This window comes from Canis lupus, chromosome 6 (genome assembly GCF_048164855.1).
Source record: "Canis lupus baileyi chromosome 6, mCanLup2.hap1, whole genome shotgun sequence".
NCBI lineage: Eukaryota > Metazoa > Chordata > Mammalia > Carnivora > Canidae > Canis > Canis lupus.
Window position 1 is genome coordinate 67,404,383 of NC_132843.1, and position 21,767 is coordinate 67,426,149.

Sequence of the window (21,767 nt, forward strand, 5' to 3'; positions counted from 1 at the left end):
TATTTATTTTTATTAAAGATTTTATTTATTCATTCATGAGAAACACACACACACACATACACAGAGAGGCAGAGACACAGGTAGAAGGAGAAGCAGGCTCCATGCAGGGAGCCTGATGTGGGACTCGACCACAGAACTACAGGATCACACCCTGAGCCAAAGGCAGACACTTAACCGCTGAGCCACCCAGGCGTCCCAACATTTTATTTATTCATGAGAGACCCAAGGAGAGGCACATAGATAGAGAGAAGCAGGCTCCCTGCAGAGAGCCCGATGTGGGACTCGATCCCAGGACCCCAGGATCACAACCTGAGCCAAAAGCAGACACTCAACCACTGAGCCACCCAGACCTCCCCATTATAACTCCATTTTGAAGGTGTGCTCTCTCTCCTGTCACTGTTGTCCCAACCAGTGGCAAGGACATAATTAACAATTATGAAGATTCAGGAAGGCTGAATGTCCTGGCCTAATGGAGGGCCAAACTTAGCTCCAAGAAAGTCTAGGAGATAAGAGGAAGAAAATAGAGCTTCAGGTAAGGAAGAGTCTCTCCTTCTCTCTCATTGCCACTGGGGAAAACAGCTGAGATTTTCTGTGTATGAGTTAAAGATTACCTGGTTGTGTTTTCTGTGGGGCCGGATTCACCCACTTGAAGAAGGAAGTGGGGCAAATGGATCCCCAATCCTGGTGTTGAATGAGACTGTTCTGGAGAAGAGCTGACAAAGCAGAGCAATTGGGATGAGGGGAGCAGAGACGGCAGAATGTTATCTAGGAGAGCCGGTAAGGAGGAAAAACTCAGCGACAAAGAGATCAGAGTGGATATGAAAATTATCTCAGGAGAGGGAGCATTGTTTTTGAGATAGAGCTGTTGGGGGAAAGGATTCAATTGCATGGAAGAAAATGTTAGGGAAATTTTTACCTGACTCTACAGAAAGCTTTGCTGAGTTAAGGGGTGAGTAATAGATTCGAATTCCGATGACCTAAGGATATGTGAACAACTCGGGGCTAGGTCAGGAGGCAGCAAATGCAGCTGCGAAGAGCATGGGCTTGGAGTAGATGGGGCTCTGTTCAGATCTCAGGCAAGTTGTGTCCCAGGCCAACTTAGCATTTCTGAGTCGTTTCTTCATCTATAAAATAAGTGTATCTACACGGTGTTGTTGAGAGGATTAAATGAGATAATATAAGCAGTCAGGGAAGTCCCTGTCATTTAATAAACGGTAGTTCCATATATATATGGGATGGAAGGATGGGGTATTTCTTGATCTCTTTTTAAGCAGCTCTGGCTTGGGGACACCCTGAGCGTGCCAAGGAGGGACACGGAGAGAAATTCCTTGTGGAGGCAACAGCAGAGGCAATTCTAGGAACAATGATGTCTAATGTTGCATTTGAAATTACTTCCTGCCCCAGGCTTAATAGCTCTGTCTGCCCTCGTTAGCCACAACATCTCCAGAAAACTCTGTTATGTGCAACTGCTTTGTGTTAGTGGTGTTTAGCAACAGAAAGGAGACAGGTCATGTCTGTGCTTCAGTGGGAAGGTAGAGAGAGCAAGCAGCAAGGACTGAGCAGGAAGCTGGACTGCAGAGTCAGAGGTGGTGGAGGCTTGAAGGAGCACGGTAGTTCCACAGTGAGTATCAAAGGCAAGAGCGGCCTCAGAAGGGAAGCCGACTTAGCAACACCCACGTTACCCTAACATATGCATGACTGTCACCGGAAGGAACCGGGGAAATACCTCCAGTTATTGAACTAACCAAACCAGAGCCAAGAGTTGATATGAAGGCTTTCTTGAGCCTCTGCCCAGCAGCTGTTTATCACTGACTGATTAAGTTAGGTCAAGCTGACTCACCTGCAGTAGCTCTAGCACATTCTGATTAATCTGTACCCGCTGAGTTTACAAAGCCAGTATCTCTGAGTGACAGTTATGACTCCAGGCACTCATTCTCTCCCCCCCCCCCCCCCATGTGACAGGAAGGCTTCCCCAGGTCGCCAGCCTCAGGGATAGGCAGGATGCAAATTAGTGATAGCACAAAAAATTATTTGGCTCCAAATGGGGAAGGATTTCTAGGATGGCTCCCAACTCCTGTGGTGTCATGTCCATGGCTGCAGAGACTTTCTCCGTGGCTGGCTGCTCCAGCACCCACCAGTGAAATAGTTCATGAAACCCCTCAGAGGAGGCACCTGCCACCAGAGGCCACGACCCTCGCCCCTGGGTGGCCTCTGGAGGCAGTGCCCTTGCACACACCAGCTTCCTTTGCCCTGGGTCCGGAGCGGGGCCCAGTTTTATACTCAGGCAGCGGCAGGGTTCCTGCTATTCTTAGGCTCTTACTCCTTCACGCAGTTCGGCTGAGCCTCCCCACGTTGCCCATGATGTCTCCTTGACGGTAAGCAGCCCTGTGGAGGGCAGTTGTTGAGCGCTGCCATTCATCATTTCCCATCTCTTTAAATAAACACTGTACACCCACACAAGTGGCTTGATGGCCCTTTCCAAGCATCTGTCCTAAGTTTCCAGAATTTCTCCAGACCATCCATCCCCTATTTTGCTCACTTTGCTACTCATTTGGTATTCTTAGCTTTCCTACCTCACCCTTTCTACCAGCTTTCCCCCACTCCCCCCGCCTGGGTCTACACCCAAGCTTCTGTCTGTGTTGGAACTGACTATGCCGGCTTTGAACCCTGTACTCCTTTGGATGGAATCCCAGTATTCCTCTACCTCAATCAAATACCTACAGCTTCACGAAAGCCTTTAAACCTCCAAGGAATGGGAGACACCTGGGTGGCTCAGCAGTTGAGCATCTGCCTTTGGCTCAGTGTATGATCCCAGGGTCTTGGGGTTGGGTCTCTCTGCCTATGTCTCTGCCTCTCTGTGTGTGTCTCTCGTGAGTAAATAAATAAAATCTTAAAAAGAATTTAAAACTCCAAGCAAAGGAAAAACATATAAACTGTAATGTTGAGATTATAAACCATAAAATAAATACAGACTCTAATAAATTAGATGACTATTAAAAAGATTTTATTTTTGAACTGCCAAATATTCCTTCTGCCCAAATGTTTTGGAGGCTCCTATTTGCTGGTGTACTTAGCCTGATGGTGAAGCACACCTGCTCCCTGGCCTCACCCTGACTCCCACCCCACAGCTGGTGGACTCACCCCATACTTTGCTCCCGGCTCCTTCCCCCATAAAGCGGCCTCTTCCCTCGCCGTCCATCCCAGTGTGTATATCTGTTTTGCCTCTTTAGTTCATTCTCACTGCATTGATTGCTACTTATTGTTTTTTCAACAAAGATAACTAAAATGCCAGGTGATAAGCGCTGCACTAGAGGTAGGTGTTGACTCTGTGGAACAGTCATTCGGTAGCCAAGCCCAGGAGGTGACAAGAGGGACAGGGAGAACAATTTAAGCAACAGGCTGTAACAATTGTTCTGACCCCGAGCAAATTTACATGGGTCACCAGAACATCCATCATTTCTCACTGCAAGTGTTTTTTTTTTTAAGCCAGTAGAGATGGTTATGCATAATTTATTATCTAATTGACTTGACCAAAAGGCCATGAGGGAAATAATAAGCACACCCAGAAGGTACCTCCTCCTCTCCCTCCCATCCTGCACCCTTCCTTCCTTTTCTTTCTTCCTTCCTTTCTCTTTCTTTTTTATCAAAAGTGCTTTCAAAATGGGTTTGCTTTTTACCTATAACTCAAAATCTCTATCTCACGACCTCATTTTTTATAGCACAACCCTTCCTAAACTACTTCTCAGACCTTTTCTGAATGGAATGGAATTCCTGGGCCATATGTGGTTCTGCCTATATTTATTTCATTGCAAGCAGTTTTATCAGAATAGTATCATTAGCGAGGAGGAAGCCTCTGCCAGAGAACCTGGAATGGGGTCTGCCCACATAGGCTGTGGGGCCCTTCCTGGAACCTTCACCCTGCCTTTTAAAATATTTTGTGTACAAGCTTTTTTGTATTCCTGGCCTCCTCCTTGTTTTCCTCTCTGGTCTCAATGACCAGTATGCTTTTCCCTGAATTTACTCATTTGTTTCATTCATTTTACTTCTCCTTACCTTCAGAGCAGTCTTTTCAGAATATTCTGCTCCTTCATCACCATCTATCTACTCCACAATAGATATAGGTGCTCCAGGAGCTGAGGGGAGCCAGCCAATCTGATATTTTGGAGATAAATTTTGAGATTTTACCCAAGAAGAGATATTAAGGAAGGTCTTGAGATGGGCAACGTAGGCGAAGACCAGATAGAAGAAATAAAGCATATGTGCATAAGAAGTACATTCATTGCCTAGGGACTGCTGTAACAAAATATTCAGATTGGGGGACTTAACACAACAGAAATGTACTGCCTCAGTTGTGGATGTTTCAAGTCCAAAATCAAGTGAGTAGGGCCCTGCTCCCTTTGAAACTTGTAGGAGAGGATCCTTCCTTGCCTCTTCCAGTTTGTGCTGGTTTCCAGGCAGTATTTGGCATTTTTGGCTGCAGTTCCATCTCTCTAGTTCTCTGCCTTCCTTCGTTGTCACACCATATTCTAATTGTGTGTCTCTGTGTCCATGTGGCCATCTTATAAGGACACCAGTCATGTTGCATTAGGGGCCAGCCCTACTCCAGTATGACCTCATCTCTTTTTTTTTTAATGATTTTATTTATTTATTCATGAAAGACACACCAAGAGAGGCAGAGACATAGGCAGAGGGAGAAGCAGGCTCCCTGTGGGGAGTCTGATGGGGGACTTGATTCCAGGACCCTGGGATCACGACCTGAGCTGAAGGCAGATGCTCAACCACTGAGCCACCCAGGTGCCCCCAGTATGACCTTACCTTAACCAATGACATCTATCATGACTGTAATTCCAAATCAGGTCACATTCTGAGATACTGGGGGCTAGGACCTCAACATATCTTTGTGGGGTGGGGGACATAGTTCAACAAGGAGGATGACCATTCAGAGAAAAGTCAGTGAGTGGCTCAGCTTGGCTGAGAAGTTGACTATGATTAGGGAGTAATGAATGAAAACAATCTAGCAACTAAAATAATTAGAGAGCAAAACTATGGACTTGTTAGCTTAGTTCAACCCAGAGAAGTTCTCTCCGTCTCTCATTCTGGTCCAGCACCTTACAATTTTTGCCACTGGTCAAAAGAAACATGGGTGACTGTGTGGCTCAGTCTTTGTTAAGCATCTGCCTTCAGCTCAGGGTCCTGGGATTGAGCCCTGTGTTGGGCTCCCTGCTCAGTGGCGAGTCTGCTTCTCCCTCTTCCTCTCCCTCTGTGATCTCTCTGGCTCTTACTCTCTCTCAAATAAATAAATAAAATCTTAAAAAAAAAACACATAGAGAACTACCAGGCAGGTAAGCCAATAATGCCTTCTCTATCTGTTGGTCATTCCTTTGTTTATTAACCCAATATAGTATCTATTGAGCACCATGTGCCAGGACCCATCCCAGGCGATGGAGATTCAGTGGCAAACAAGACAAACCCAACTTTTGCTTTTCTGGAAAAACAACTCCAAGTGTGAGATTACAAGTCTTCACCTATGACATATAACCATGTTTAAAAGGAATTCGAAGGTAGAGAAGTTAAAAACATGCAAGGGGCAAAATGCAAAACAAAATAGGAAATCACTTACAAAGCAGAAAATAAGTAAACACACCCAAGATAGGAGGCAAGCATGTGCAAAGCTCTTTCTACGTCAAGGCCGATGCCCTTAACATACTATAAAGTATCAGATAACTAATTCCACCAAACTGCTAAGGCATGCTTGTCATTCCCACATTGAAAACAGAAAGCCTTCAACTGACCCTCCTGGAAGGTGACAGTGGAACACATTGCCCAATACTCAGCCGGCTACTGAAGTTTAAGAGGCACAGTGGGAAATATATAGCTATTTCTTCTCAGCATTAGGGATAATTGGACCATGCCCGGACAAGCACATGAGTTGGAGGCAAGCCTTCAGTTCTAATCTGGCAGCACACTTGTTGATAAATTGCAAAATGTCTCCTGGTTTCCATGGGGAAAAAAAGGAAGATACTGCCGACATGTGACTCAGTGCAATTATGTTCACTACAGTTAATATTTTCCATAAACTACAGATGGTCTCTGGATTGGGCAATATTTGCAGAAATTATATTCGAATACTAGAAAATACGACATAGAATGAACTTTCAAAGGAATAATGGGCATGAGGCAGCACATCTCTTATCATTCAGCAAGTGGCCCTACCCCAGCAGGGAGTTTTTCATTAAATAATGTTTTCAGGAATCCCTGGGTGGCTTGCGGTTTAGCATGCCTGCCTTCAGCCCAGGGCGTGATCCTGGAGTCCCGGGATCGGGTTCTGCATCAGGCTCCCTGTATGGAACCTGCTTCTCTTTCTGCCTGTGTCTCGCCTCTCTCTCCCTCTCTCTGTGTGTGTCTCTCATAAATACATACATACATACATACATACATATATACATACATACATACATAAAATCTTTTTTTTAAAAATAAATAATGTTTTCTTTAAAAAGTAGGGAGGAAGAAAGGAAAAAAAAGTAAGATAATGAATGTCATTTGGGATGTTCACGAATAGTCTGGCATTCATTTCTTTCCAAGAACGTGGTAGGATTGTACTTCTCTGCCCCTTTTGAAGTTAGGTTATGACCATATAACTTTGCTGATGAAATGGGTGTACAAGTGACTTGTCATTCCTGAGTGAAACCTTTCAGAACCAGTGCACAATTTGTTACATTCTCCTTTATTGCTGCTTTAGAGATTGTAGAAGCAGATGTCAAGATGGGTCATGTCAGGTTGGATCTCTGATAACTGCTGAACAGAGAAACGGAGTGTGGGTGAAATCACAGATTTATGGGATTAAGTCATTGAAGCTTAGGGGGTTTTGTTACTACCATATAACCTTTCCTGTTCTGATTGATGTCAGCAGTAAATTCTTCATGTCCACTCCTACTAACCAACTAGTCAACACCTTTAGTGTTAATGGGGCAGAGTTCTCAGATGGGTGAATGATGCCACCTAAGGGGAATTCTTTTGGGTGTGCACCTGCCAGGGTAGATCTGTCTGGGAGGCCAAGATTGGGCTCCAGATAGATTATAAAGGCGTTAGTAGGAAGCAACTAAAATACATTTATTTTAAGATTTTTAAAAAATTTATTCATGAGAGACATAGAGAAGCAGAGACACAGGCAGAGGGAGAAGTAGGCTCCATGCAGGGAGCCCGACTTGGGACTCTATCCTGGGTCTCCAGGATCCCACCCTGGGCTGAAGGTGGCGCTAAACTGCTGAGCCCCTGGGGCTGCCCCATTTATTTTAATTACTCAGTTGTAATAGATGCTTTGGATGACTATGAAATACTTCACTATGATATAAGTTAATATGACTTTATCCTAGTCAACAGTCAGCCGTGATGTCCCAAGAATATTACAATGAACAAAGTGAAAAGGAAGGAAAAAGATGGAAAACCATAGTCAACAGAATACCATGTTAGATGGATTGTAGTCATTGACTTAATGTCAAATTCATCCATTTCTCTCTGTTCTTAACTCCCTTCATTAAGCCAGTCTAACCACCCATTTTCAATGCAGAATGCTACTCTTACACTTCTACAATGACTGTCACAGCTACCTAAAATTACTTCTGGGGCAAAGCAGGGTACACATGGAGGAACAGATCTATTTCTTCATCCTAGGGAACTGTGAGATTTGCCTTACCATGGCTTTATCATTTCATCCCTAACTTTCCTTTTCCCTCCCTGCTTCCCAATCAATTCCCTTTACCCCAGACCACTCTCTTGCAGGTGTGCTATTATGGCTTTCCTCATATGCTTTCACTCACCTGCAAAGCCCTTCTTGCTCTCTTTTTCCTATTCAAACCTGACCATCACTCAAGGCTCAACTCCTATCTCCAGGAAGCTCAGAAGCATCCTGATGTCTTTACTGACATTCCTCCTTTCTAAATTCCTATAACAGTAACAGTCGTCAGTATATCATTTTGTGCTTGATTATGTAATGGTCCACCCACCTTGTCCCCCACTTTCTGTTTGGGGCTGTGTGCAACGCAAAATTTCCCTCTCTCATCCCTTCTTTCTCTGTCTTATGTCTCTTCATAAACAAGTCACCTTGCACTATACATAGAAACACAAAATGAAACAGACTTATTACTAAAAGCAAAAGAGCACGATAACTTCATGTAACCAAAATAATTAAATATTTCCTTTGCTTATGATCGATAACATGCCCTTTCAAAAAATTATGGTCTATGCAAGATGACTATTACATGAAAAGCTAATTTACTGTTTAGAGGTTAGAAAACAACAAATTACGTATTTAGGATAAAATATCACAAATAGACTCCATTTTTATCTTCTTTTATATGAAATTGAGGTATATCAATTAAAAAGAAATTGTAGGAAACTTCTGCTGATATGTTATGCTTTTGATTATACTAAGCACAAATGTAGTAGGCTCAATGTTTTTAATGCTTCTATATACCCATACACTCACAGAATCAGAAATGGTTATTAATTCTTGCTGATTGTTCACCTTCACTGTAAAGTGCTCTGATTTTTTTGATCAAGTCTTTTGGACCTGAGCTCTGGCTTTCATATGCAAATATACTTACACTTATATATCCATGTATTTTAGTTTTAAGTAATTTGAGTCTTTTTTTTTTTTTTTTAATTTATGATAGTCACACAGGGAGAGAGAAAGAGAGGCAGAGACATAGGCAGAGGGAGAAGCAGGCTCCATGCACCGGGAGCCCGATGTGGGATTCGATCCTGGGTCTCCAGGATCGCGCCCTGGGCCAAAGACAGGCGCCAAACCGCTGCGCCACCCAGGGATCCCTGTTTTAAGTAATTTGAATGTATGTTTGTTTAAAGCCTTTTTGAAAAAAACTGGGAAATTTTTAATACAGAGGACTACATGATAGTTAATATTTGTTAATTTTCTTAAGTATGATAATGGCATTATGGTTTTATAATAGAATTTTCTTTTTTTTTAATATTTTATTTATTTATTCATGAGAGATACAGAGAGAGAGGCAGAGAGAGAAGCAGGCTCCATGCAGGGAGCCCGACGTGGGGCTTGATCTCAGTACTTCAGGACCACGTTGTGGGCCAAAGGCAGGTGCTAAACCACCAAGCCACTCAGGGATCCCCTATAATAGAATTTTCTTATTTTTAGAAGACACATACTATAGTACTTAGATTTTGATGTACCATGATGTCTTAACTTGTTTTCGAATGGCTGATCAAAAAATTATAGATAAATAGATAAAGCAAATATGGAAAATCGTTAATGATTGTTGAATCTAGGACATAGACATTTGGGGATTGTTTACTATTCTTTCGATTTTTCTGTACATTTGAAAATGTTAATAATACACAATTGACTAAAAAAAAACCTTGCCATCATGAAAAAAATCAGAAGCAGGAGCATCAGTATTCAGGCCAATTATAATAGCAGGTGACATGTATGCACATATATGAGTGTGTGATGGAAACTCTGTTAGTAAGATTTACAGTGCTGTTATTTCTGAGCACTACTGATGCACTCTAATAAGTAAACATTACTATTTGCTTGGCTCATTTGGGGGATCAGGAAGAGAGGTTTAATTCTACAGTCAAAATAATGGCAGCCATTTGATATTTCAAGAGATGGAAGTTAAAGCCTTACTATCATGGGACACTTTGGGGGGCTCAATCAGTTAAGTGTCTGACTCTTTTTTTTTAATTTTTATTTATTTATGATAGTCACAGAGAGAGAGAGAGAGGCAGAGACACAGGCAGAGGGAGAAGCAGGCTCCATGCACCGGGAGCCCGATGTGGGATTCGATCCCGGGTCTCCAGGATCGCGCCCTAGGCCAAAGGCATGTGCCAAACTGCTGCACCACCCAGGGATCCCAGTGTCTGACTCTTGATTTTGGCTCAGGTCATGATCTCAAGTCATGGGATCAGGCCCCAAATTGGAGCATGGAGTCTGCTTGAGATTTTCTCTCTCCTTCAGCTGCTCCCCCTCACCCTTACTTGATCTCTCAAATAAATAAATCTTAAAAAAAAAAAAAGAACTACCTGAATGTTATTTTCTATTTTTAAGGTAATACAAACAAAACTGTTTAATGTGTGTCTGTCTGATCAGATTTTCTTGATGATAAAAATCATTTCTAGTTTTGGATTACTAATGTCCAATCAACTCTTGGAAGCCTAAGTGCCACAAAATTCATGAAAGTCATGATTTCTTCCAGAATGATGCTCAGCTGTGGACATTAAGATAAACAACAATGGGATATTTTGACAAATGCAAAAATATAATTTATATGAGAATTCTAATTTTGGTACATTTTCACTTGCTGAGCCTTTTAAACTTCAATAAACATATATCAAGATATACATACTAAATATTTTATCTTTTATTGCATATTTTAGAATGTCAGTGTTTTTAAAGGAGTTTGGCTTTTCTTTCTTTTTTTTTTTTTTAAGATTTTGTTTATTTATTCATGAGAGACACTCAGAGAGAGGCAGAGACACAGAGGGAGAAGCAGGCTCCATGCAGGAAGCCCAATGTGGGACTTGATCCTGGGACTCCAGGATCACACCCTGAGTCAAAGGCAGACGCCCAACTGCTGAGCCACCCAGGCGTCCCACTTTTTTCTTTTTTAAGTTTTTTTAGAGGGAGGGAGAGAGAGAGAGCACGAGGTGGGAGGCAGAGAGGGAGATTGAGAATCTTAAGCAAGCTCCATGCTCAGCCCGGAGCCCAACAGGAGGCTTGATCTCAAGACCCTGAGATCATGATCTGAGTCAAAATCAAGAGTCCGATGCTTAGCCAACTGAGCTGCCCAGGAGTACCCAGAATGTCATTTTTAAACCGAAAGTTCCCCCAAATATTTGGAAGAACAGGGTGAGGTGCAAGCATTTTTTTTTCAAGAAAAGAAAACCTAATAAAAGCAAAAACAATAACCAACAACAGTCAAGGGGGTAATGACGTAGATTTAGAGACCGAAGTTTATCTTGCTCTACATTGTATAACCTCTATTTCTTATTACAACATTCAGAATAATAAGTGTACTTATTATTACACTTACACTTATTAAGTGTACTTAGAACATTTTTTTTTTAAACCAAGAGCATCTTAAGAAAGCCTGTTTTTCTCTTCATTCTCAGTTTGGGTTCTAAGTCTAAAGAAGAAACAAAATTAGGATTTGGCCTCTGTTTAAAATAAAGATATAAAAATGATATAAACAATTGTTCCATTTTGTGCGTGAGGTCCATGTCTTTCCTAAACATGAAGACCCAAAGGACAAAGATAATCCAGCAAACCTGCACACTGGCAGAAAAGAAACCTGGCTCTGTGTTGCCATCATGTGGTCAATTTGTATATTACATCTCCACTCCACCGGTGCCCTGCAAGATGACAGCCAGCCATCCAAAAGCCTGGGTTAAGTGGTTCAAATCCACAGCCGGCTGTCATTTTCCCTTTCTTTATTATTTTAAAAATATTTATATATGTATGTATGTATGTATGTATGTATGTATGTATGTATGTATGTATGTATTTATGAGAGAGATTGTGGTGGGGTGGGGGAGGAGCAGAGGGAGAGAGAAACTTAAGCGGACTCCACGTTGACCCCAGAGCCCAGAGGGGGCTCTATCTCAGGACCCCGAGATCATCACCCTGAGATCAGACCTGAGCTGAAACTAAGAGTTAGACCCTTTACACAATGCACCACCCAGGTGCCCCAGGCCTCATTTTTCATACAAAGATGTTATATTTTATGAAGTCACAATATGTTAGTTATGTTTTTACTTTCTGGACTCTTTAGTCTTTAAACCAGTAACTGTACCCAGAAAAAGATCACAGAGATGGAGAAGAAAAATTTCAGTTTCTTGGTTTCAAGTTCAGTGATATTTTCCTCAAAGATTTTACTTTTAATGTGTCCACAAATAGTTTAAATTAGTTTCTGCCAATTGACTAATAGCTCCCTTTTCATTTAATGAATACTGAGCACTGTGTGTCTTACTAGGGAGAAAAGCCCCAGACTACAGCATTGGGTGTCAACTACCCTTCAATAAAAATAAATAGATAATATACACACATACATACATATGCACATATTACATATTAGGAGATCTGTGTATTAGATCTGTTTGGACACCCACCTAAACATATCAAGCCTCATGCAGATCATTCAACATTTAAAAGACTCCTTGTGAAAAGTAACAGAGCTCAACTGAGGACTTTCATGGGGAGGATATTCAGCTAAAAAAATCCTATCATTATTTTGCTTCAGTGTGTACCACAAGATTTTGTACTTAATTATACTGTGTTATTTGACTTTCTAATTTTTTTCATGAGTACTAATCTTGTTTCTCCAACTAAGATTTAAATTATTTGATGGCAAAAATAGCAGACTTCCTGGCCTGTGGACTTTTTACTGTATTACATTATCTGAAAAGTTAATAAGTGAGCATTTAAAAATTCATTGTTGATTAATTTTTCAGAAAGTCAAAATAACAATATGAAATTTAAAAATGACTTTACATTTACTAAAATATATGCAGCACCATTAATGTACTAGCTAATATATTAACAATGACAACAACCAAAATGTTTCCAAATGTGGGGCAGAAATGAGCCATCACTACCCACTTACTTGAGTCCACTGGTTTTCTGTACTGCTCTGTGGTTCATTTTAGCAGTGGAATCTCTTCAGGACTGATAACTAAGAATATACTAGGCTTTTATTATTTAATCCTATTTTGCTTTATGGCATGTGATTTGTCCTTGTATTTGAACCCATGTAATGATAAGCAGCATTGCACAAGAGTCTATCAAGTCAGTTTCTAAATCCATAAACACATCCTCCAGAAATCTCTGTTATTTGTATAGAGTAAAGCTCATCCATTATCATCAAGCAGCCTCTACTGGGCAGCCCCAGTGGCTTAGTGGTTTAGCGCTGCCTTCAGCCTGGGGCCTGATCCTGGAGTCCCAGGATCGAGTCCCACATCAGGCTCCCTGCATGGAGCCTGCTTCTCCCTCTCCTGTGTCTCTGCCTCTGTCCCTTTCTCTCTCTGTCTCATGAATAAATAAATAAAATCTTAAAAAAAAAAAAAAACAGCCTCTACTAAGGCAGGGGATGGAGGAGGTCTCAAAATTAATCACATTTTTTTCTTAGTATTTAGTAGGAAATATCTAACTTCCTGAGAGCTTGAGGATGTGTTTGTTGTCATTAAATTTTATTCATTATACAGATTTCATAAAGACTTCAAGGTCAGAGTTCTGATTTCCCTGTTGTGATCTCCTCCTCCTCCTCCTCCTCCTCCTCCTTCTTCTTCTAGTATAATCTGCTGGTTATTGTATTTGAAGGTGGTCAAATGAACTTCAAGATTATGTAAATTAGATAATATAGTCTAATATCTCTCTCTACCTGCTTATCTGCCTGTGTGCCAGCATCCCACTAATGCACTTAAAGAGTTGGATTAAAGGCCACAGATAGCCTAGAAGATTATGTCTAGGTAAATACCACCAATTTGATTAGTGACATACAAATAAGCCACTGATCTATAAGAATTCCATTCTTTCCAATATTCGCAAAATAATGCAGTCTTTGTTAAGCAAGGTATTCCTCTTAGGAGTAGGTTAACATATGTTTTGATTCTTAGCTTGTGTTGTTGAGAGAAAAACAGCTAATTACACTTCTGCTGTTTGTTTATGGAACCTTACTTATTATTAAGTAAAAACAAGCAATATTGCTTGTTATTTTTATACTCTTGTGCCTTTATTCATGCTACTTCTTCTGTCTGGATGCTCTCTCCACATCACTTATTATATATTATTGCCCTATTCATTTACTATCCTAAGCCCTTAAAGAACAATGACTGTGTCTTTTATACATTCACTCACTTACCTATTCAATAAAGATTTAGCTATGTGCCAACTCTGGGGAATACAACAGTGATAAAACAGACAAAAATGTCTGCCTTTCTGGCACTTATATGGAAATGATAAAACAAATGAGTAAAATATATTGTTAGTTAGGTGGCAATAAGTGCTAAAGTAGTGGGATAGAGTGTTGGGAAGATGGAGTTGCGATTTTTAATAAGGTGGCCAAGGAAAGTTTGGCTAATGCAACAATTAAACAAAGACCCAAAGGAAGTGAGGGCAAACTGCATAGAAATCTGGGGATAGAGTGTTGTAGTAAGAGATACTAGTAAACATAAAGGCACTAAAATAGGAGGATGTTGAATAATGCCTGTTTTGAAGAAGAGCTGCAAGGGGGTCCAGGAGGCTGGAGACAGTGAGAAGAATGATAATCTTGTTTATCCATAGAGTTTAACACTGTGACTAAAACATATTAGGAGTTAACATTTTTGATGAATTATGAATATTTTAATGTTAATGTTAAAAAAAGGCCAATAGTTTACAAAACTGAATTGTGCTAAATCCACTTACTTTTTTTTTTAAGATTTTATTTATTTATTTGACAGAGAGAAAGGGAGAGCAAGTGAGCATGCATAAGCAGGGGGAGCAGCAAGGCAAGCTGGAGAAGCAGGCTCCCTGCTAAGCAGGGAGCCTGATGACGATAATGATGACATGTGGCCTTGATTCCAGGATCCTGGGATCATGACCTGAGCCAAAGTCAGACGCCCAAAGGACTGAGCTACCCTGGTGTCCCCCATCCTCCACCCCAAATATATTCTTTGTTTGTTCTGACTAGTTTGGCAGCAAAACAGGTATCACTTTTATTTAATTCAGGTTTTAGGTCACTTCAGGATGTTATGTTGCAGTATGCTACAATCTTCTCTTTGAACTTCTTTTTGTTAAAGTACTTTTCAGTGAATATTAACACTGGAAAATACCAGCAAACATTGTTGGGTAGTATTTTCATAACATAACATTCAGATCTCTTAGCAAAGTTAGCAGCACTACTTAGAATCACTTAAAGAAATTGCCAGTTTAAGGACTTACTTTGCTTCCAAAATGTATTTCTCAGAACATCACTCATTGAATTTGTATAAAGTGTACTATGCATATAATGTTATTAATATTTATTTTATTTGCAAGAGTGACTCACTGTTAGCAGCAGGTGGGGGCCATGAACACATGTACACCAAGGCAACCACCACCAGCGAGACTGATTAGCTCTTGACAACTTCTCTCCTAACTTTCCCTGGCTCACTTTGGACTGCTTTTGACTTGCCGGCGGATCCCTTTGAATCAGTAATTTTTCCATATTAGTTGTTAATCTTTAATACTGATTGTTATACTTTCATTCTAATTATAATATTTTCTCCTGTCTTCCCAATGTCTTGGCTGATTTTTTCCTTTAGATTTGGAAAAATATATTCAGTTCCTTACAGTCCTCAAGAAATGCTTGAATGAAACTACCAAGGATAAATCACCAATTGATTTATTCCCCCAAAGTTGCCAGATCCTGATAGTTTGGGAGTTTTAATAGAATCTTCAAGAAATCAAACTTTCTCAAATGTCAATGTCTTTCTGCTGGAGACCTAAAGGAAGTCAGCTCTAGTAAACCCAGTTGTATTTATTTCTTGTTGCAGGGAGGAAGAATACACACTACTGGGAGCTATGGGCTGTCACAATAAAAAGGTGTTCAAAGCAGCTGTTAGATAATTTAGACTTTGGTTGATGACTAGAGGGAGAGTCTAATAGCAGAGATCTGTTCTCAACTGGATGCTGTGAGAAAGCCAGGGCAATTCTATGATTGGGCATCTCAATAAACCTTATCTGTAGGGAGAGAAGTCTAATACAGGAATAAAGCTGTAATTTGTAAAGAAGTAGTAACCATTCATTTTGGCCAAAAGAAAGGGTGTTTGATATTTTGTAGGACAGAGTGATCTTGTTTTTGTCTGTGGTTTAGACAGATTCATAAAGTGCTTTGCCTTGTCTTATCATGGTTTTACAATGACCTTGTCCGAGGTTGGGATTCCATGAGATTATTTCTAATAGGACAATAATATGGCTTAGCCGTGAGTGTCCAGCCAGCTTTGGAATGTCAGGGGCTCTTGTCTTCCTTTTTCATGTGCTATTTTTTAATATTTTTATTGAAATATAATGCACATATAGAAAAGTATAATTTTTTATTTTTTTGAAAAGTATAATTTTAAAAAAGATTTTATTTATTTGAGAGAGAGAGAGTACCAGCAGGAGGAGGGGCAGAGAGAGAGGGAGAAGCAGACTCCCCACTGAGCAGGGAGCCCAACATGGGTTAAAAGCAGACACTTAACCAACTGAGTCACCCTGTTGCCCCTAAAAGTTTTATTTCTTTATTTGAGAGGGAGAGAGAGGGAGATAGAGAAAGCACAACTGGGGTAAGGGGAGAGAAAGCACAACTGGGGTAAGGGGAGAGAGAAGCAGGTTCCCTGCTGAGAGGGAACTCAATTTGGGGCTTAATCCCAGGACCCCGGGAATCATGACCTGAGCTGAAGGCAGATGCTTAACCAACTGAGCCACTCAGGTGTCCCCAAAAGTATAAAAGTGAACTTTCATAAAGTCAACATGCCTGTGTAACCAGTGTTTCACTCAAGACTATGCACTCTGGTGGCTTTAAAATAAAAGATTCATTTATTTATTTGAGAGAGAGATAGAGAGAGCAGCCCAGGTGGCTCAGCGGTTTAGTGCCACCTTCAGCCCAGGGCATGATCCTGGAGACCCAGGCTCAGAGTTTCATGTCAGGCTCCCTGCATGGAGCCTGCTTCTCCCTCTGCCTGTGTCTCTGCCTCTCTCTCTCTCTCTCTGTCTCTCATGAATGGATGGGTAAAATCTTAAAAGAGAGAGAGAGAGAGAGAGAGAGAATATGAGCAGGGGGAGGGGTAGAGGGAGAGGGAAAGAGAAAACCCCAAGCGGACTCCCCACTGAGCTTGGACCTCCACCTTGGGCTTAACAATGGCTGGATCTCAGGATCCTGAGATCATATCCTGAGCTGAAATCAAGAATCAGATGCTTAATTGACTGAGCCACCCAGTACAATTGACTGCGCCCTCCTGGGTTTTAATACCACAGAATAGTTTTGCCTGATTTTGAGCTTTATGTGAATGGAAACATAGGAGTTCTTTTGTATCAGGCTTTCTGGGTTCTATGTTTAAGAGATTCATTCATGTGTTGTAATTGTAACTAATTCATTCTTGCTGCTGAATGGTACTCCATTATGTAAACACACTATATTTATTCTACTGTTGGTGGACTTCTGGGAGTTTCCAGTTTGGGAAAATAGAAATAGAAACAGTGCTGCCATGAATGTTCCTGTACATGCTTTTAGTGAACACATGTATGCATTCTCACCAGATAAAAGTAGAATTGCTGTATACTTCTGTTCATAAGAGAATTCTGCTTGCTTCATTCTCATGTTATCTAAACTGTTGCTGAATACAGAAAAAGAAACTTTTTAAATATTTTTTTTCTAAATATTTTCTACAAGGATACTACTACCCTGATACAAAATTGAGAAAGGATAGGGAAAAAAAAGGAATATTATTGGTTAATGCCCTCTTTAATTAGGGATGTAAAGATACTACCGTCAGCAAACAGAATCCACAGATATGAAAAAAAAGGCAAGACCGGGACCAGAATGGGTTTATTCAGGAAGAGAAGCATCACTTAAAATTAGGAAATCTATTAATGTATTAAAATGTATGTTAACTTATCAATTTCAATTATAAATATAATTCATTAAATTCCTATTAACTTAATAATATTGTTAATATAGTTCATTACAAGAGAAATTTTATTAATAATTCCTTTAAAAGGTTAAAGGAGGGGATCCCTGGGTGGCGCAGCGGTTTGGCGCCTGCCTTTGGCCCAGGGCTTGATCCTGGAGACCCGGGATCGAATCCCACGTCGGGCTCCCGGTGCATGGAGCCTGCTTCTCCCTCTGCCTGTGTCTCTGCCTCTCTCTCTCTATCATAAATAAAAAAAAAAAATCAAAAGGTTAAAGGACAAAAACATATAAACGGCCTAAAAAGCTGTCCATAATATTAAATTCACGTTTCTAGTAAAAATTCTAGAAACAGAGAAATACAAAGGTCCCTGCATCTTCTCTTCATTCTACTTTTCAGGTTCATGGTCTGTAATTACACCATAGACAGACTAACCCCTGCCTAAAACAACGGATGAGTTTGAATTTTTCCTTCTCTATTTATTAGCTGTGCAGCCTTGGGCAAGTTGCTCAACCACTCTGTGATTTCCTCCGTACACAGTGCAAATAACTGTACCTATCATTAGTAGTCGGGATTAAGTCCCTTACACATGAACGGCTTCAGTGAGTCATTATTATCACCGCATTTTAATTACAAGAATTTGTCCATCAGCCATCCCTTGATTGGATCGTGAGCGCCTGGAGAGCAAACAGGGGCAGACTCCAGAACCTCGAGGAAGGCTTGTGGAGTCCTGACGGCAGCTCTCCCAGCGTCTGGCCTTTCCTCCTGCCCTGTCCACCTGTGTCACACGCCCGGCAACCACTCTTTAGAACTCCTTCTTTGCACCAATCTTGATGGTGCTCATTACGCCGTTCTGAGTACCAAATGCACACACAGTGTTTCCGTTTTTGCTTTACAACACTTGGGGCGTAATAACCCCTAAGTACAAGTTGATTGTTATAATCATGTCGCAGGTTTTGTGTAGTTTTGTGTTCAGTTCCTTTAGGGCACAGCGGTCTCGTACTGTTTCACTTCAGCGTCTGCAAAACACGACAGCCGAGGCTCGGTCCCAGGAGCCCGGGGCTAGCGGGGCCCGGCTGGGGGGAAGCGGGGGGCGACCCCGGGCGACCCCGCCCCGCCCCGCCCCGCCCCGAGGAAGGGGAGGACAGCCAACCAGGCGGCTTCCGCGCGGAAAGCCCCGCCTCCCGGATTTTCACCCGTTATTCAAGTCCGAGCCAAGCTCCCGAGCAACAGATGCGCGCGCAGGGGTCCGAGGCCAGGTTGGGGGCGCCCGGGCCACACGACCCGCCGGGGCGGGCGCAGGCGGAACCTTCGTCCTCGGCTCCGTGTTTCCCGCGACTCCGCTCCTACCGCCACACTAGCACCCGGGGGCCACCGTCCCCGCCCCGAGGGCCTATTCCCGGAACGGTTTCCTGACTCTGAATAGTCATTTTGGTGCAACGACGAACAGACGTCCCAACGGCTGAGGAGAGTCTCTCCGAGCTGCAGCTCCGTAGCGTGGCCCCGCGAGTGCCCGGTAGCCGGACGTGGGCGCACCCCGCGCAGAGCCCGCCGCCGCCGCCGCCGCCGCCGCCGCCGCGCCTCGCCCCGCGCGCGTGCTCGGACACGTGCTCGGACGTGTGCTCGGGCGCGCGCGTGCTCGGACACGTGCTCAGGCGCGCGCGGGGCCCCGCCCGCCCCGCCCCCGCGCGCACGCGCACGTGGCCCCGCCCCCGCCCGCGCCCCGCCCCCCGCCCTCCCTTCCGGATCTCTCAGCTGCGCCGCCGGGAGACCCCCTCGCGGGTGAGGGGCCCCGGGTCGAGCCCGAGCGCGGTGCCGGCCGGAGGAAGCCGCGGGAGACCGGGTGGGCCGGGCGAGCCGCCGAGAGTAGCGGGGCCTGCCCTGCACGCCCGGAGAGAAGTGGGAGGCGGGCGGAGTTACGGGAGGCCGCGCGAGCGAGTGAGCGTGGGTCCGACTCGAGGTCGGGCTCGGGCCCGAGGCGGGTGGGCCAGGCCCCCCGAGCCGGCGTTGCGCGCGGCCTGGGACGCACGGCGCGGGCGCGGAGGCGCGGGGCGAGCGAGGACGCATGGCCTCGCCATTCCTGACCGCGGGGGCCACCACGGGCGACAGCGGCGGAGAGCTGAGCTCGGGGGACGACTCCGGCGATGTGGAATCCCGCCAGAGCCCCGAGACCGAGGCGTCCGGGAGCCTGGCAGAGCTCTTTGAGCAGGCTGCCGCGCACCTCCAGGGCCTGGTTCAGGTGGCCAGCCGGGAGCAGCTCTTGTACCTGTATGCCAGGTACAAGCAGGTAAGGTCCCGGGAAGGGGGTGGGTGCGGGAGAGCGGCAGGAGAGGCCTTCTCTGTCCCCCAGAATCTGATCGTACAGGTGCTTGGGTTGATGGCTAGGTGGGATGAAGTTTGCGTGTGTGTGGGGGCGCGTGTGTGTGGTCATCTCCTAAAGCATTAGCATCATTCTGAATGTGGATAGGGCCTGTCCTCTGTCCCGGGAGACAGAGGTGGTTGGACACCGAATGGCAGTTTCCCGTGTCTTCTCTGACTTGTACAGTGACCTTGCACTCGTGCTTTTACCAGCTTCAGAACCTTTGTAAAATGAGGATGATGAAATAAGGTTTGTCATTCACTCTTGCCAAAGGGTCATATGGAGGTAATTATGGAAGTAACATGGTCCTATGGAAGTAATGTTAAAAAAGAAATTGTGAGATCCAGGAGAATTATGTGATCGTAATAAAAGGGTGATGCAAAATAAACCATTACTAGTTTTATTATTGTGATTTTTAAAATCCTAGTTATATTAGACTTGTGTTTTGGCTTAATGGGCAGGAATTCTGACTGTTAGATACAATTATAAACATTTTAAAGCTAGTAAACGCCAGGTGAAACAATCCCCTTCCTTTGGGGGATAGGAAACGGAAGCCCAAAGAGAGTAGATAACCTGTCCAGGGTCTTAGGGACAGATGAGTGGGAACTGGAACTAGATTGTAGCTCCTGACTCTGACTAAGGCTCTGAGCTTTATCTGGGAATAATAATCCTAATGTCATGTAAGACATGTTTAATTTAGCATTCAAAGAGTCACAGGTACCAGAAGGAAAAATGATTGCTTTATCATAATCAACCAGTAGTTGTATAACATCTTTTATGTGCAAAACACTTGGGTGTTAGCCTACAGGGAGTGCAAAGAAGAAAAAGCATGGTGGTATTTTCCTTCAAGAGACTTGGAAAGTTACATGAGGAATCTAGATTTAAACACATGAAAATTGCTAAGAAGAGTTAGATAACATTTTAGGAAAACTCCAGTTCTTTGGAACACTGGAAGCAATGAGCACATTTTATTTCACTAAAAAAATTTAGGGATGCCTGGGTGGCCCAGAGGTTGAGCGTCTTGCCTTTGGCTCAGGGGGGATCAAGTCCCACATCGGGCTCCCTGCATGGAGCCTGCTTCTCCTTCTGCCTATGTCTCTTCCTCTCTCTCTGTGTCTTTCATGAATTAATAAATAAAATCTTAAAAAAAATTTTTTTTACCGTTGTTTTACTTCTTGATATCTATTCCCTTATGCATTCTTTTAAGAAAAAAAAAATAGTTTTAAGACCCCTCTGTAGGGGATCCCTGGGTGGCTCAGCGGTTTAGTACCTGCCTTTGGCCCAGGGCGTGATCCTGGAGTCCCGGGATCGAGTCCTGCATCGAGCTCCTTGCATGGAGCTTGCTTCTTCCTCTGCCTCCATCTCTGCCTCTCTCTCTCTGTGTGTGTGTGTGTGTGTGTTTCTCATGAATAAATAAAATCTTAAAAAAAAAAAAGACCCCTCTGTATTCTTCAACTGAATATACTGAATAGTGATGAACTATCTTTTGAGGACTGGTGAATTTGAATTATGAATACCAGTTAAAGTGACTTGAGAGACATAGCTGTAGATACATACGGTATAAATTACAGTGTTGAATGAAAATTGCCCTTGAATTGGCTTTGGAATTTCTTTCTTGCAGAAGTTCTGGATTATCTTTTTCTCTTTGGTTATTTACCTTGTCGCAATAACATCAAAATGAGACTTTCAGTTATTTAACAAGAGTTTATTGAACATTCTGCTAGGACCTTTAACATGTCTGACTGCTAAT

General features: G+C 42.9%; 1 protein-coding gene and 1 long non-coding RNA gene across 14 annotated transcripts in view; one reads left to right on the forward strand and one right to left on the reverse strand.

Moving 5' to 3' along the window:
• Positions 1–17,708: 17,708 nt before the first annotated feature.
• On the reverse strand, positions 17,709–19,239 carry LOC140635818 (uncharacterized). Its single transcript, XR_012033141.1, has 2 exons — positions 18,855–19,239; positions 17,709–18,677 (listed from the first exon to the last, which is right to left on the reverse strand). It is a non-coding gene; the product is annotated as an uncharacterized lncRNA (long non-coding RNA).
• A 146-nt stretch (positions 19,240–19,385) lies between these two features.
• The window catches only part of ACBD6 (acyl-CoA binding domain containing 6), a 207,796-nt gene continuing 205,414 nt past the window's right edge, over positions 19,386–21,767 (forward strand). For 7 of the 13 annotated variants that reach the window (XR_012033142.1, XR_012033143.1, XM_072831029.1 and 4 more), the window contains exon 1: positions 19,388–19,945. Coding sequence is in view for 11 of the 13 variants with exons in the window: in XM_072831029.1 (XP_072687130.1) it covers positions 19,724–19,945 (222 nt within the window). In the remaining 2 variants the exon portion in view is untranslated. Of the gene's footprint in view, positions 19,946–21,767 lie in introns of all 13 variants that reach the window. The other 6 variants (XM_072831026.1, XM_072831027.1, XM_072831028.1 and 3 more) reach the window with 3 other exon arrangements.